The 17,116-nt window shown below is 38.7% G+C and overlaps 2 protein-coding genes across 4 annotated transcripts in view; one reads left to right on the top strand and one right to left on the bottom strand.

The window, feature by feature from the left end:
- Positions 1–5,498, top strand: part of LOC107731105 (gap junction gamma-1 protein-like) — a 37,390-nt gene extending 31,892 nt beyond the window's left edge. For both annotated transcript variants that reach the window (XM_016542098.1, XM_016542103.1), the window contains exon 2: positions 3,241–5,498. In XM_016542098.1, the coding sequence (XP_016397584.1) occupies positions 3,295–4,731 (1,437 nt within the window). In that variant the 5' untranslated portion in view covers positions 3,241–3,294 and the 3' untranslated portion in view covers positions 4,732–5,498. The remainder of the gene's footprint in view (positions 1–3,240) is intronic.
- Positions 5,499–8,287: 2,789 nt separating this feature from the next.
- On the bottom strand, positions 8,288–16,535 carry LOC107731147 (alpha-2,8-sialyltransferase 8F-like). Of its 2 annotated transcripts, XM_016542138.1 has the most exons (7): positions 15,880–16,535; positions 12,396–12,467; positions 11,971–12,051; positions 11,487–11,631; positions 11,290–11,402; positions 10,979–11,071; positions 8,288–9,566 (listed from the first exon to the last, which is right to left on the bottom strand). In XM_016542138.1, the coding sequence occupies exons 1-7, from the start codon at positions 15,972–15,974 to the stop codon at positions 9,086–9,088; spliced, it is 1,080 nt and encodes a 359-aa protein (XP_016397624.1). In that variant the 5' UTR covers positions 15,975–16,535; the 3' UTR covers positions 8,288–9,085. The 2 variants fall into 2 exon arrangements, with proteins under 2 accessions (XP_016397624.1, XP_016397633.1); XM_016542147.1 differs by lacking the exon at positions 15,880–16,535 and having other exon boundaries at positions 12,382–12,407.
- Between the last annotated feature and the right edge of the window lie 581 nt (positions 16,536–17,116).

Below are 17,116 nucleotides of genomic sequence, written 5' to 3' on the forward strand. Positions count from 1 at the left end.
AGGCCTTTGTTCACTCCCCGGAGCCGTGTGAGACACTTTTTTTTGTGGAAGGGTGCTTTTTATTTCACGTCTTTTGAACCGAAGGAATGCAACACCCGCTGAGTACAACGATAGAGCTTGAAAGATCAAAGACAATTTTTAATATAACTCCGACTGGATTCGTCTGAAAGAAGAAAGTCATATACACCTAGGATGCATCGGGGGTGAGTAAAACGCAGCCCAATTTTCATTTTTGGCTGAACTAACCCTTTAAAGGATGGTTAATATATTATTATAATAATCAATTTAATATATTATGCGACTAGTTGACTAGAAAAATCTTTAGTCGGGGGCAGGCCTACTTAGCACAAGGAAGCGCTCCATTTTTAAAATAAAATGCTATAATGACATTACGAAAAGTGGGACAGCTGCAAATCACGTCGTTGTTGCATTGCACGAGTTATGCATGGGTAAGGAGTCAATTGTTTTTTTTTATCATAATTATTAAATACAATAGGCTATAGCATGTATATAATTGATTCCAGGAAAAAATCTGTGGGGGTGCTATGGGGGTGCTTTTGTCTTTCTTGGGGGTGCTGAAGCACCTGCTAGCCCCTCCCTAGCACCGCCCATGGTCTGGTGATGATTATTATTCATTATGTAGTGTGTACAGTAGCTCTTATGAGTTTGTGTTCAAATGTAATTTTGTCATGACAACTCTCGGAGGGATTAGCATGGTAATGTACATGACAATGTTAATGTATTTGGTCTTGGCGGAATAGATCTGCTACGCTGCTGCTGCGGCAGAGCAAGGACAGAGACTTGCTACTGCCAATACATCCACAACATGCTGCTGCGAGCATGTAAGAAATATTGCTGCTGCAAATATAACATACATGAAATAACCCCCAAATAGCATATATGAATCACCTCGTAGCAGATCTATACAGGTGGAGCTGGGGAAGGTGGACGGTTTCTGAATCAAGCTGCACTGCTACGGCAAGCACTAGTCATATATTTGAATGTTGAGCAGCAAGTTTATTGGCTACCGATACAGGAGAGAACCAATCAGCTCTGCCATGTGATAATGATGTCATTAGGTCAGATTGAGTTAGACCTATCGGACTGCGCCATCTAGAGTTTCATGCCAGAACTCTGTATTTGAGTATTTAATTTTATCTGTCTTCTGTGATGTTGCTAATTGTTTTGTTTTTACATTAAATAACTCTTAGCTCTCATTAAGTAATGTTATGAATTAAGCATAACAGATTTTTTTTTTTTTTTCGTTTTACTTGGCATGAAACCAAAAGGGTTGTCTTGCCCCAGAGAGTCCTTTGACATATCATAAAAGTGACACAGTACTAATGCTGAGGCACACTTTATTTTGTTCGAGCATGTCAAATACACACACAGGAACATTTTAATATTATTTTATGGTTGTTAGTTGACTCCCTGTGGCCAAAGCCTGTGTGTGAGTGAGAGTGTTCAACAGTCACAGATATAAAACAAAGTCCTTTATTCCCTTTGGACAGATGCTTCAGAGTGACCAGTGGATCCTTCTCATTTTCTCTACGTCTTTTGTATTTTGAGTATGTGTGTGTACTTCGTTAGTGTGCCTACATATGAGTCACATTCTAAGTCTTATATTCCTCACCCCTAGTTCCTCTACCAGCATAATGAGACACAGATTAAAGGTGAAGGGCAAGTACACATGAGCGCATGCCCACTACTGAGATCCTCTTATGGGCAGGAGCAACAGGAGAAAGCCCTGGACTCTCTGGTCCTGTTGAGCTGGATAACGGTGACCTTTGAGAAGAAATAAATTAGTCTATTCTGTTCTCTCAAACATGCATACTATATATTTGGGCACGTATTATAAGATATTATATGAGATATTATGATCATGTCTTCCTTGTCTTTGCTCAGATGTGGCCTAATATGGTCATAACAATCAATACTTGCTTTATTGGAAGAAGAAATACAAAGCATTAAAAAAAAAAAAAAAAAGCAAAACAAGAACAAGCAGAGACAAACCAGAGAGGTCACACACTCACCCGCTCACTATAGCTGTTCTCCCTCAGGGAAGATTTGTGTGGTTCAGGCTCACTGATCAAGGTAATTGTGTCTGCGTATGTGTGTGTGAACAGTCTATTAACACTAGGTTGACCTTTTATTGAGTAATATATCTAGCAGAATGCACAATGAACTATATATAGATGAATATTGGTATATATTGGTACCATATCTGTTATCAGTTGTTGTTTTTTTTTATTTTTCATTTTGGATATAAAATTATTGGATATTTAATAAAGCTAATTTCCTTCATTTGTTTAATGAGTTCCATTCACTGAGTCTATTAACACTAGGTTGACCTTTTATTGAGCAATATATCTAGCAGAATGCACAATGAACTATATATAGATGAATATTGGTATATATTGGTACCATATCTGTTATCAGTTGTTGTTTTTTTTTATTTTTCATTTTGGATATAAAATTATTGGATATTTAATAAAGCTAATTTCCTTCATTTGTTTATCTTTGTTGTCATCTAATGTTCACTAAGTTATTTTTAAAAACACTTTCATTTTATACACTTTAATTTAATAATGCTGTTAAATTTAATTTTCAGCAATCTCAAAATGAAAATCTATATTTCATACTGTATACTTTAATGTTGTGAGGCCTGAAATGTAGCATTTAAAAACAGTTGATTTTAGTTTTTAATATTTTATTTAGAAAAATAGTAATTGTAATAGTGGCCATTTATTGGTTTTCATCCATGAAATGAAAATAATTATTGGCACATCCCTAGAGTGTTCAAAGAAGCCTTTTACCTTTTTTTTCTTTCAAGTTTCAAGTTGTTTTTGATTCATATTTCTAATTATGCATATACAGATATCTAATTCAAAAATGACAGACCTGAATATCCAGAACAATGTTTCAATAACATGTCAAATCATCACTAAAATGACAATGAAAAATCAGTAATTGACAATAGCTGTATCATACATTTTTCCTTCATAGCTTAATAGCTAAAAGATCTGGCTCGTTTGACTGGCTATTTTAATTGAAAGATGGGACTTTCATTCCTACGTCTACCATATTGAGACATTTTTATGAAAAGTCACACTATTTTTTATTAAGTGTCAATACACATCAAAAACTGCACTAAAAATATTATAATTATGCTTCACATACTGTATGTAATTGTTTTAAGGTATGACATTTTAATTTGAAACTCTCTGTGTTTGTCCACAGAGTCTGTGAGCTGTGCAGTGTGGGACGCTGTCTGCCCCGTTGTCATCAGACGTCATGAGCTGGAGCTTCCTGACACGTCTGCTGGAGGAGATCCAGCACCACTCCACGTCGGTGGGGAAACTCTGGCTCACTGCGCTAGTTGTCTTCCGCATCGTACTGACTGCGGTGGGCGGCGAATCCATATACTATGATGAGCAGAGTAAGTTTGTCTGCAACTCGGGCCAGCCAGGATGTGAGAACGTCTGCTACGATGCCTTCGCGCCGCTCTCGCACGTGCGATTCTGGGTCTTTCAGATCATCCTGTCCGCCATGCCCTCTCTGCTCTATATGGGCTACGTGGCCAATAAGATCTCCCACAATGAGGAATTGCGGGGCGGCATGGGGGCCGGGGCTCCAGCCGCAAGTGACTCAGCAGGGGGCGGATACACTCAGCGCAGACCGAGAAAGATGTACTTTGGTGCACGGCAGCACCGGCCAGGACATGAGGGTGGGGAAGAGGAACGCGAGGACGACCCCATGATCTACGAAGTGCCTGAGATAGACAACACGCGTCGTGAGTTGGTGCCACCGCGACCCAAACCCAAAGTGCGCCATGATGGGCGCCGGCGTATACGAGACGATGGTCTGATGCGAGTGTATGTGCTACAGCTGCTGACGCGCTCCGCATTGGAGGCGGGCTTTCTGGCGGGACAGTACCTGTTGTACGGCTTTCGCGTGGAACCAATCTTCGTGTGCTCGGATAAACCCTGCCCACACCATGTAGACTGCTTCATCTCACGCCCCACCGAAAAGACCATCTTCCTCCGAATCATGTACGGTGTCAGCTGCCTTTGCCTGCTGCTAAACCTGTGGGAAATGATTCACCTCGGAGTGGGAACTCTCCGTGATGCACTGCGCAAACGAAACGAATCAGCCACCGATGATGAGTACCAGCTCGGCTTGCTTGTGGCAGGGGGTGTTTCTGTCGGAGTAGGTGGGCCTTCACTCAGCGAGGGGGAACCCGGAGGCGGAGTTGTGGGCGGCGTACGAGAAGCAGACTACGTTGGTTATCCCTTCTCCTGGAACACCCCTTCTGCGCCACCAGGTTACAACATCGTGGTGAAGCCCGAGACAATGCCGTACACAGACCTGAGCAATGCCAAGATGGCGTGCAAGCAGAACCGAGCCAACATCGCACAGGAGGAGCAGCAGCAGTACGGCTCCAATGAGGACAACTTCCCATCTGCAGGTGAGGCGAGACCGCCTCCCATCAACAAAGATGTGATACAGTTAGAGGCCGCGATTCAAGCCTATACCTTGCAGCACCATGCTAGCAATAACCACGACGAGATGAACAACACCAATGACATAGACGAGAAGCCTCAGAGCAACATCACCACAGCACCACAGAAGGAGCGAAAGCAACGGTCCAAGCATGGAAAATCTGGAAGCGCTGGGAGCAGCAGCAGCAGCAGCAAGTCAGGAGAAGGCAAACCATCTGTCTGGATCTGACATTTGCATGCACACCTGAACATTACACTCAGTGGTGCACACTATCATCCAATTCTGCAAGTTCTTTTAGACACAAAATGTCCTGTGTATCCCACAGATTACAAAGACTGCGCATACACGATTGGAAAAATGCTGTATATCTTTTTGAAGTGCTTTCAGTGCCTTAAGGAAACTCCAAGAATGAGATGGATTTTTTTTCTTACTATTTCTTGATCTTCCTAAAATAATCTTGTGCACTCAAGATTATGTTGAGCTCTAAGAACATTCCCTCATAATCCAGAAATACCCATCCGTTTTCAAAGTTGGAACTATTCAGTGAGTTGAGAAAGTCTTCCTATCGGATTCTTTCGGGAGAGTGATGACACTACAATTCGATTCCAAACCAGCTGTCTTCCTTTTTTTCCAGTGTTAAACAATAACTTTTGCATCACAATGCCAAGCTATATGCTATGATACACCAATGCTGTGGTGGTACACTGTGGTCTTCCAGACCCAACAAACAGTCCTGTGAAATAAGCTGTAAATCTACATTTACAAACACACAAACACATCCAGTGCAATTTTTTTCATAGCTATGGGTGTTTGAGGAAGCAGTACAGTGTCTTTCAGTTGTAGAGATTCTCATAGTTTTGAGATCTCTGTAGTATTTCTAGCCACCAAGACTTGGGATATTCCGTTGATGGATCCACTTCCTACTCTGTTCTTGTACTATCCCCTACTGGTGAAGAAAGCATTTGCAGTCTAGTCTCATCAGCCATATAAATATGTACAGGGTCCCCATGGTCCTGGAAATAACATGGATTTTTAAAAGTGTGATTTCCAGACCTGAAAAAATAGGAAATTAATAAAAATATATAAATAAATAAAAAAGGAAAGTAAATTAAATTAAAAGTAAATTCATTTCAGTGCTCAGTTTTCTTGGTTATTTCTTTAGATAGAAATTACTCTTTGTGAGTTCAGCCATTATGAAATTATAAAAAACTTTATCTAGTAATTGAATGATGAATCAATAAGTTAAGGGGGAAAATCATGGAAATTCATTGCTCATAAAGTGTGGGAATCCTGTACTTTTAGGTGCATATGAAATTAATTTTCTTTCAGACTGAATTGTCAGAAAGTCACTGTGTATTGTTGCTATTGCTCTAGTGAACATGTATTTATGGGAACATCCTCTGGTTCTAACAGACTTGATATAGCCAAACCAAGTAGCAGGTCTAACTTGGTTCAAATGGTGGTTGTGAGTTTAACAGTGACACTCTTCAGATCATGCTATGTAAATATCTAAGTTACACACAAACAGATTCACACACTGTGAAGAGTCTTCCATTCTCTCTTACTGCCACATTCCAACTTGTGAGACGTTTGCCTTTATGTAGGATGTTTCAATTTGTGACGATTGCCATGGGAGACCAAATACTGTTTGTCACAAAGACATCGAGCTACTATGCAGTCATGCAGACTGAGGAAAACACGCCATAGAACACCATTGTGTGTGCCTGCGTGTGTGCGCTTGCGTGTAGCTGAGGACGAGGCTGTGGAGGAGTGATTGCATGAGTGCATGTGACTAATATTTGATTAATGAATTAAAGAAAAGAAAAAACCCTTTACATATCAGCATTTCAGCAGTATTTATTGATGCTGAAGATTGTGGCATTAGATTTGTGGTTTCTAATCGAGACTTGACTTGTTTGTATTTTTAAACATCGATTTGGCTTCTTTTTTATTAGCTTTTTTAAGACATGGAATTCTATTCAACAGTGCCCATATGATTTATTACAAAATAGATTTTGTAGGATTTTTTATGATTTTGTTGCCTTTAATAGTAGCAAAACAAACTATGTGATGTAGTCAACCAGTGCAAATACATTTCCCAGTGTGCTCAATGAATCCTTTTTTTCATAGTCATAATCGAATACGAAAATAGGAATGTTTTAGGGGAATTTCCAAGGCGCTCTTTCCAATGGAAAACTCTAAACAAAAAAGATTTCTGCTATGTAACTACTTTGACCTTTTCTGTGTGGATGTGTGTTGGAGTTTGTAACAGCTGTATATGGGGGGGGGCAGTCATAACAGCAAGTATCTGCTTGATTTGGCCAAAGCATCGTTTATACATAAATTTGATGTTTAGTTTCGTGATATATTCACACACGATTTAATTCAAGGAAATTATTTTGGCATTTTTAGCAACACTTCCCATACAGTGAGCTGACTTAAAATGAGAATTTACTCGCCTATTCTAATACTGTATGAGTTTCTTTCTTGTGTTGAAACGATTTCAGGGTGAGTAAATGATGACAATTTTCATTTTTGGGTGAACTGTCACTTTAAGGGGTCAGGACAAAGATCCAAATATTACATGGATGGTTCACCTCAAAATATCTTTCTTTTGTGGAACACAAAAGAATTTATTTTTAAAAAGTTTTGACCATATAGTTAAGGTCAATGGGGTCGTGCTCTGTTGACCCAATTGACTTTCATTATAAGGACAACAGCTCTTCTTTTGTGTTTCACAGAATAAAGAAAGTCATACAGGTTTGGAAATACGAGGGTGAGTATAACATAATTTACATTTTCTGATGAACTATCCCTTTAAATAGTTAATTAGTGATTTTTTTTTTTTAGTTATTTATTGTTAGTTTTGTGCATAGTGTACATTTACGTGTATTAATTTAACAAATGATTCAAAAGCCAATTTATCAGCAGCAAACGGTATTAACCGTATTAACAAAACTGCTTGTTTTCATAAAATGTATCGTTCTTTGTTCTTTAAAGTTGTTTTGCAAAGACAGCTCATCAATGACTTTATCTAGATCACTAACTACAAACTTTTCAAAAGAATGGGCTTCCACTTCTTTTTTGTCCGTTGTAGTTTGATGGTACATTTTTATATATTACGGGCCCATCCATCAACATCTACTTTTATTCACACGCAGAGGAATTTCAGAAGGCACAAACTGCCAAGCTGTTCCATCATAACAAGCTCTAGTGACAACAAATGACCGCAAAAAGCCTTTCTACTGGCCAACTCACTCTCATCAGTCTAGCCCTGAATGTCTCAATGTTTATTCCCCTTCAAATGGAAAGAGTCAGCAGGAGTTTACTTTGTACAATATTTTGACAGAAGCAAATTAAGACTGGATCAAATGAGTCTAATAATAATAAATATTTTAAAGGTATATGTGCTGAAGATTCAAAGGAATATTTCACCCAGAAATAAATATTTTGACATCATTTACTCATGTCTAAATTCATGTTTTGGTATTGATTTTTTCTTTTTGATAATGTACCGTTTACTCTTTTTATTATAATTATAATGAATGGGGACTGGAGTTTTCAAAGAACTAAATTCACAATGAAAGTACAATAAAAGTAGTCCATATGACTCATGCACTATATTATATCTTCATAAGTCTTAGCTTTGAGTGACAAACAGCTATTTAAACTGTTATTCACTGAAACCTTCCCATCCAGTGAGCTTTTAATCACTGAAACTGTATCAGTAAATTTGAGAGAACAACAAGAAAAATTGTGTTTAAGTTGGGTTTAAAGGTAAAGGAAATAAAATCACACAAATTGATATGTCAAAGCATATTTTATTTACTTTACAGTGATTGCTGTAAAAGCCGTGCTCAGGTAGGGCATTCAAAATTGGCACATTTGAAATTTGCCACTATTGTCAGCTTTTACATCTCTTGTCTTCTTACTCTGAGTGACGCTAACCCATATCCATGCTTCCTATTGTTTCACACTGTGAATGTGGTGTAGTGCTTCCAATCATCCAGACATTTCTGTGATCCCTTAGCTGAGATCTGAGTCCTGGACTCAAAGTCTAGAGTTATAATCCAGTGCTGCTATTAGCTATTTCTGCACACCTGAGATCAAATTCACATTCACTGCTACTAGCTGCTAAAAATGACAGACTGGCACTTGTGATGAATGCAACAGAGCTGGAGGAGCACCAATAACGAGCATGTTAAAGGCTGACTAAGGCAAGTCTGCTTAGTGAGTGTTTAGGGGTGCTGCTAGGAGTCATTTTCCTAAATAAATTCTTTCACAGTTTACCAAGGCTAAAATAATTACATTCGTTTTCAGCTATTTATGTGTGCAATATTATCTCAAAATAACTTAAAAAACATGATTTTGTTGTGCATGGTCATGGCTGCTTCTTTGAGCAAATGTGCACAGCAATATAGGCTATATAAATTCAGTCCGCATTCACATTCACAGCTGTGTCTTTCCAGACACCCATCCAGGTGGCCTGTTGTAGTCCCCCCAACCCCCCAGAATTCCTAGTGACAGCCCTGGGTGTACAGTACATTACAGGCAAGGCCTAGTTTCCAGCCAGTCTCATGTTTTAGCTGTGAGTGGGTTGACACTCGCCAAGGTGTATGCGAATCACGCCTTGCTTGTGAAGTTTCAATAAATGTTCAAATTCGGTTGGCATCGAATGTGCGTTCTTCTTGCTCTCTCGATCATCATAGTAATGGTTGGTGATCGGCTGACTGTCATATGGATGTTTACTGAAAGGCCAAAAACCATACAAATGGACATTTGAACAGATTTCTAGTGCTAAGCTGGCCACGATGAGTCCTGTGCTGGGTCGAACTGAGTTAAGGCCTTGCTCACGCCAAAACTTTGACAACCTCCTCAAGTATTCCGGATTCAGGAAAACGGGCAGAGGGCTGTTGCTGCCAAAGTCCTCCAGTGTGTAAAAGGCACGCAAGGATACAGGTGTGTTGTGACCGTAGGAGAAGGCTGGCAACAGCAATAAGGCTTGTCCATAAGGACGAAGGCTTTCCACAAATGGACGACGGCGCTCCATCAGTCCACTGTACCTGTAAAAGAAGAGGTGGAGAAAGAAAAGCCTGAATATTCCTCTCAATGATTCCAGATCATTAACAATGTGTGTAGTACTTATGTTTAGTAAGGAATAAATATCTTTAAAAAAAGAAATGCAATTCCATTGCCAAAGATAATATCAATAATAAATACATTAAAACTATTCTTGCAAGTTGTGTTTACAGAAACTTTTTAAAGACTTTTCTCAGACCTTTTAGAGGTGGTATAAATGCAGTCTGATAATTGGCCTTAACTACATACTAAACAACAACACCGTATTTATAATTTCATAATATAAGCTATATTTATAACTTTTCATAATTTTTTTTCAGGAAATTTGTTAAAGGTTAAAGCCGGTATGAGAAATAAAGAAACATTTTCAATCAGTTTATTAAAATGATTACATTTGAAGTATTTCAAGTGTTTTATGATCATTTAATAACTTCAAAAGTTATGACTCAAAAGCAATATTTTTCTGATAAGTAAAAACATTTGCAATCATGCGCGAATTTGTGTGTTTGGGGGGATGACAAACCCTCGAGCTAAGATGATTTTTAATTTTATATTGCCTACGTTTTTCTGCTGATTTTATATCAATGGATGCGATTTTGGAATTCAGTGATTATAATCGGTTAGCCCGTCGAGGCGCTGCTGGACAGTTTGAAAATTATAATGTTGGCAGTTACCTAGCAAATTATCTACTATAAAATGTTGAAAAACTACTTTTAATGTGATTAACATTCATGCATTGATATTCATAAAATACTACTGACAAAGAGAATATGTGTAGGCCTATATTCAGCTACACGTTGTCATATGAACAACCAGTCAGTAGCGACATGTTCTCACAGCTGTAAGCCACTAATTTCGATGGGGAAAAGTGTCCTAATTAATCTAAATTCACTTCTATATGTTTGATTCAATTAACAGAACCGACTCATTTGAGTCATTCGGTCGGTAATTGGACTACACTGTTCGTGCTATACGTTTTCAATTCACTAGCTGCTCATTAGAGTCATTATTGTTCTGTAATCAATGGCTGGTGGAGCTTTAGGTTTTGATTCACTGTAAAGAACCGGCTCATAAAAGTCGGTGATGATGCGCCGCCACGGAGTACGAGAAGAGCAAGTACACTGTCCGTCCGCATCGGAGAAAAATACACGTGCGACAAACCGTATCTGATATATCGCCCAGTACCCAGAATCACAGTAATTCATCTGTCCACATAACAAATTGCATAGAAAAATGATGCGTGGAAACCCCTTCTTTGAGTGAGTTTAAATCACGGATTGATAATCGTTCATCCTGTTCATGATAGGCACTGCTGCATTTATAGCAGCAAGAAATCTGATTCTTTGTCTAAACAGAATGACATTTTATTTGTCACTACAGCCAATCACAGACTTACTTCTCATGGAGGATGCTGGGATTTGCAGTGACCAGGTTGGTTTTGTTGCCCACATCTTTCTCATATCCCTTATCCAGTGGCGGAAGGTTACATCTGAAATGTAGGGGTGGACAGAGATTGATTAGGCCAGCATTAGGCATTGTTGCTGATAGGAAATAGAATGAGAGAAGTGCCATTATGCCCTATATTAAGGCTTGTACCTACATTTAGTAGCATAAAAAAACATGGATAATTATCGTGCCACCAATATTATTCTAATCATTTTGACATTAATCTAGCCAATAGGTAAAATGGGTTGATCTGATACAGACCGAATGACAAACTGGGCTGAATTTATTTCTTCTCCACAGCTGCTGTTGGCCAGAATACCTCCATTCCCCACCACGGCACATGACTCCCATGTTGCATTTCCAAAGGGCTGCTCCTACAACACACACACACTGTAACTCCAAATTCATTAGACAAACCATACAGTAATTCACCCCAAATTTTAATGCTGGTACGCTACCTTAGCCAAAATGTTGAACAGGGCTTGTGTCACATGTAGCGGCTTTCTCCTCTCTCCATCATAAATAACATTTGACCCGAGTGGGGTGTTATTCTGTGTGACCACAGCCTTTGACACAGCATGGCATTTGCTACTCAGTAATGACCTGGAAGGAAACAGACGCTCAGTCTGATGTGTTGCAGTTATGTGAAAATCTAACAAATAGAAAAAAAGAAGCCATAGAGTATATAGGCCAGAAAATCCCAATATGTTTTTGTGTAATAAAGACATAAAATCTAACCTCAAAGGAACAGATCTTTTGATAATAGTTTTCATTTTTGGGCGAATTAAGTAAGCATTTCTACAGGGTATTTGTCTGGTTTATATGAATCCATAATCAACAGAACAGTACTTTTATTCTTATCCAGCAAAGCTTTGCCACAGATGTCTCAGTTTAACCTAATAAAGAGAACATCCCATGGTCCGCTTTGGGCTACTGTTTTACCTGAATCTTTTCAAGTTTGCCTCGTGTTTTTTCCATTTGTCTGAGTAGTTTTCCAGTGCCTTGGCAATTAATACACTGTCTCTGAAAGAATTAAACGCATACAAACAGAAATGACATACTGTGGTGATTCACAAACATATGCTTTATGAGAAACATAAAATGATTTTATTTTGTATTTTAAAATGAATTTTTTTTTTTTTTTTAAATGTATCTCAAAATGTGTCCGATTTAATTGTTTAATTCTATAAGAGAAATGACTGAAATGTAAACATGAACAATGAAATAAGAGACAAAAAAACTGATATCATTATATTACTTCTAATATGAATTAAATGAAAATACGAAGGTAACATAAAATGAAAAAAGTACAGGTGTTATATGCTGTGAAGTGTTATCTAAGCAAGTTTGCACCTTTGCATACTTACTTGCATCCTTTGCAAGATTGTGTTTCTGGTCTTTTTTGAGGAATCCTAGATGAGGGATGTGGGATTACATTACTGTAGAGAGAAAGAGATTGAAAATGTTAACAAAACAAAATTGATCGCTCATAAATAAGGGTTCAAATATTGTTGCAGAGGCAAAATCTCATTAATAGTAGAAAATTAACAAACAAACCCATTCTAATATTCAAGTGGCAATTCAAAGTGTTGTTGCAGAAGAATAAACACTAAATGTCACTCATAATTGAGATCACAGGAATACATTTACATGTAGGAATGCCTGCAGCTCACATAGCAGGAGAAAAAAAGATCAGCAACTATTGGTTTTATTGGGAGAACATTAACAACAGTCAGTTCCTGTGTCCTCGAATATGAATGGCTGATGACTAATATTTTGTGTGCTGCAGACAGCCTCTCTCTGTCTCACAATATATTTGTCCCTCTATCTCCTTATCTTTCTTTTCACTTTCTGTCCCTTCCTTACTTTCTGTTACACCATATCCATATCACTACCTGCTACCCTTGCACACTATTTAAAAAAGAAAATTCCTCTGAGCAGATCACATATCGAACCTTCAATATATCTAAACACAAACAGCCTTGTTGAAAAGAATCTTAAAATTATCTTCATACTACTGAAAAACTACTGTGAGATGTTGGGGGCCACAGGTGACCTTTGACCTTTCAAATTCAGAGTCTATTTGTAGGTTTACTCTTTATGAGGCCTATGTAGCAATTTAGCATTATAAAGTTTCAGATGTGATTCGCCAAAAGCAACTTTTATTATACTTATCTTCATGTAACAATTAAAGACTTAAGTTTGTTTCCTGTCATTTGGCATGTAAATAACAGAAGCCTAATCCACATTACCTATGGTGGAACACCCAGTGATTCTGTGCCGCAGTGAAGTTCTCAGAGAGTTTAATCTCCCACATGCCTTGTTGTGATTAAAGGATGCTGTTGCCAGTGTAACAGCACATAATAAGGGAATGGTCACAGCCATGACAGAAGAAAAAACAACAACATTACCTTATACTGTGATCCAACTCACAGTATCTAAATTTCATCAACAAGTCAACTTCAGAATGCTCTAGTCTAACAAAATGTGTGTTTAACAGGCTTATTGTGTTCCAGCTGACTTGAGAGCGAGAATGTAAACTGAAGGAGGAATGCAAATACTATTTGCGGTTTATTTTATAATTCCGTACAAAATAAAACACTAATTATAATGGCATATATGTAAAACTTTGTCCTATAATTGTATAGCTGCTTATATTTTCTGTTTTTTATGTTGCTCTATTCTGAATACCTTAACATTTAAAGGTTTTGCTGCAACGCAATTTTGTCTGATATGTGAATTATTTATTAGCCTATTTTTTATCCATGCAGCAAATGCTTTAAAAACAGCTTTAAAAATGACTTTATTGCATTCCAGACGCTTTTAACCCCTTAGCATTCCTGTAAAATTAGCCTAAAACGCCTAAAAAGGCATAACCAAAGTAAATTGCATGCTGTTCTTTAACCATTTGGAGTATATGCATGGTTTTGTCTCTTTTGAAAGGTGTCACTCTGTGGTTTGTTCCTAAACAGAACAGAATAGAACATTGAACACACTGAAAAAGGAAAAAAAAAACATTCCGCTTACATTTTTTTTGTAAACAGATGCCAGGGCCATCGCAAGGGGGGTGAGAGGCCCTGCGCGAAGTTGACGTGTGAGGCCCTCTGCAATTTGTGTGTGTGTGTGGGGAGGTGGGGTTTGCTATAGTAACGAACGTGTATGGGATGGCATATCTCAGAATAGTTCTGCACCTTGTATTCCAGTGGCAGACGACTACACGTCTATGTTGAGAACAGCTTGGAAGAAACCGTCTCAAAAGCCTCAATTTAATGCAGGCTGTAGACGGTTGCCCAGTGCCCGTTATCCTACAGAAACTGGATTGGGGATATGCCACCAGTAGAACGAGTGATCGCTGCATGGACTGCCTTAGGCCCCATCCGTGCTTCCAATAACCCTCGTTGTCCCAGGAAGGAGTGTGCCAAAACTGACCGTCTGGTTTCACGGTCCTTTAATGCTGCTGCACGTGCAGCCCGTACAGGCAATGCTTTGGCTATCCTGCTAGCAGCTTTGCGAAAAACAATAAGCGCGGATGACCAAGATTCTAGGAACCTTGTTGATTCCGCTTTGGCTGCCCACTCTCAACTGACACGTGATGTGGGGGAGGTAATGTCTTCGGCTATTTTATGTCGTAGACAAATATGGCTGGCACAAACCACTTTGCCTGACGCCATAAGAGGTGAGCTAATGAATTTGCCAGTGATGCCTGGTCAGGTCTTTCATTCAGACTCTCAAGAAGTGCTGGATAGGGCAGAGCGCTCTATCACAATGAGGGAAACTGTTCAGCGAGCCTGTCATAAACCTCCCACAGCCTCCAGGCAGAAGTATAAAGAATCCCAGGGGATGCAACAACCTGCTTGGTCTAGGCGCACGGGTAGTAATCCAGCTGTCCAAATAGAAGCAGAAAATCGTGCTATACGCACTTACATGAGATCGGGTTAGCCTACAACAATGAATTTGTTGGCTATTTTCACAAATGGGAATACAATTAATTCATGACAATGTTTTACATTCAAGCTACCCGTAAAATTTATAGTGAAAAGTACTTTAATATTAATACTGAACTGAAGCTTTCTGATATCAATGCAATCAATAAATGAAACGTAAGATGTTGCCAGTTGTTTTTGTATAAAACAAGAGAAACAGCATTGCCATGGGCGGCAGTGAATATATCTGACTACTAAATACTGCGACTGACCGATCATAATTATGTTTTATAGAGAGCCATGTAATAAATGCCATTTAGTTGTTAATTTAATTATCATGGTTCATTTGAAGATGCTTGTTATTCATAATAGAATTGACTATGTTTCAGTCAGTAAATGTTTTGTCATGTGAAATGCAAAACGATATTGCACTATATTAAATATATTAAATGAAACTTTTGTCTAGCTAAAGTTAATGTTCAAGTTTAATGATTTTATAAGCCTTTAATTTAAGAGATCAGTGTTCAGACATGCAAATGAAACTTTCAATTATTTTCTAAAGTGAAATGTTCTACGGAACTTTACTGAAACGAACATCTAAAGTCCAACTTTTAGACCTTTCCAGCATTCTAAAACATTGAACCATTTTTCCAAAAGTATCATCTTGCTTTGCTTTCATGACCCCTTTGTAACAATGTAATATAATCTTTTGCTAATCAAATGTCTCCACGTATCTGACAGTACAAAGATTAAAGAGGCCTTTACTTACTAAAAAATGATTGGTAACTAACTTGACCCGAAAAAAGACTTAATTTCAGTCTAGGTGGCCAGAAGACCCTATCGATATTTAGCACTCAGGTCTTTTAAAGTTCAGTCTCCAAATAGAAGGCTATAAGACACACACTCAGGCTTAAATTAATACACTCACTTGTTAGAGAGGAATATCCAGAAGGCCACACTGCAGAAGGAACACAGAAAGATGACAGGAAGGAGCCAGAGCATAAGAGTCCTCATAACGTGCATCCACTATCACACACGAGCTTCGGCGCACACATAGCCGCTGACATGCATGTGCTCTCATATACTCATTTGTAGATGTTGCCACTGCGAATGACTTCCTCTCTTGCTCTGCCGTCCTTCTCCTTATTTTATCACTGTGTCTGTTTCTTGACAACTGCACCCTTTTCTTTACTCACTCTCTTTCTCTCAGACTGTTAATCTCCTCACCCTCCCTCTCTCCTCTTTATTTAACTGCCACTAGCTCTCTTTCTCTTCTTTTCTCTACTGACAGGCCTGGCTTTTTATCGCTTCTCTGCTGCTTTGCTCTTCCCTTAATCTATCAGTCCACTTTCTTCTCATGTCTTCTTGTCTCGCACAAGAATGAATTCCTCCACTCCTTTCTTGTCCGCTATGTTTCTTTAAGGCATATTTGTTATTTTTCCATGCTTCTCAACCTCATCCTTTCTGTACTTTCTTGTCTTATGAACTGCTCATACTTTCCTTCCGTCCGGTTCCCTAGAAATCTCAGGCTGTTGCGTCTGCATTCTTAACCCCCTCCCCCTCTCGCTCCCCCTCGGCACAACTTGTTTGCCCCTCCCTTCCTATCTCACTCACACACAGAGTCACACACTCTTTTTCATTCTCTCTCTCAGGGTAATACGAGTGCCGAGTACAGAATTAGCCCATGGCAGCACCTCATGACTGGGAGGAAGGGTTATGTGTGCTAGAGAAGGGTTTCCCCCTTCATTTCAGCCAATGATGGTCAAAGAATCCAAAGGGCAACGGCCAATCAAATGCTCATCTGATGCTCATCTCCTTCCCTCCATCACTCTATTCTTGAGTTGTATGCTTGAACTGGAGGAAGAGCTTGTGACACACTGTGAGACATTTTGTGTAGTTTGCGTGTGATCCTGACTTATGGTAAAATGTTAAAGAAAACAGAAATTACTGTACTGCACATTCATTGAACTGCACCATATTTTACTGATGTAGAGTAGTTGATATTTTAAGCAGTGTGACATGATAAACTTCATCTAAGAGTGTATAAAACTCAAGAGAGTGTATAAAAAGAGTGGTAAACAGTTCAGTTACCATTTACCACATTCAGACCACAGAAAATCTGTCACTTTAAAAAATAGCCTAGTAAAAGCCAACTGTTGCATCAC

Source organism: Sinocyclocheilus rhinocerous, unplaced genomic scaffold, assembly GCF_001515625.1.
Source record: "Sinocyclocheilus rhinocerous isolate Xijiao unplaced genomic scaffold, SAMN03320098_v1.1 scaffold1185, whole genome shotgun sequence".
NCBI lineage: Eukaryota > Metazoa > Chordata > Actinopteri > Cypriniformes > Cyprinidae > Sinocyclocheilus > Sinocyclocheilus rhinocerous.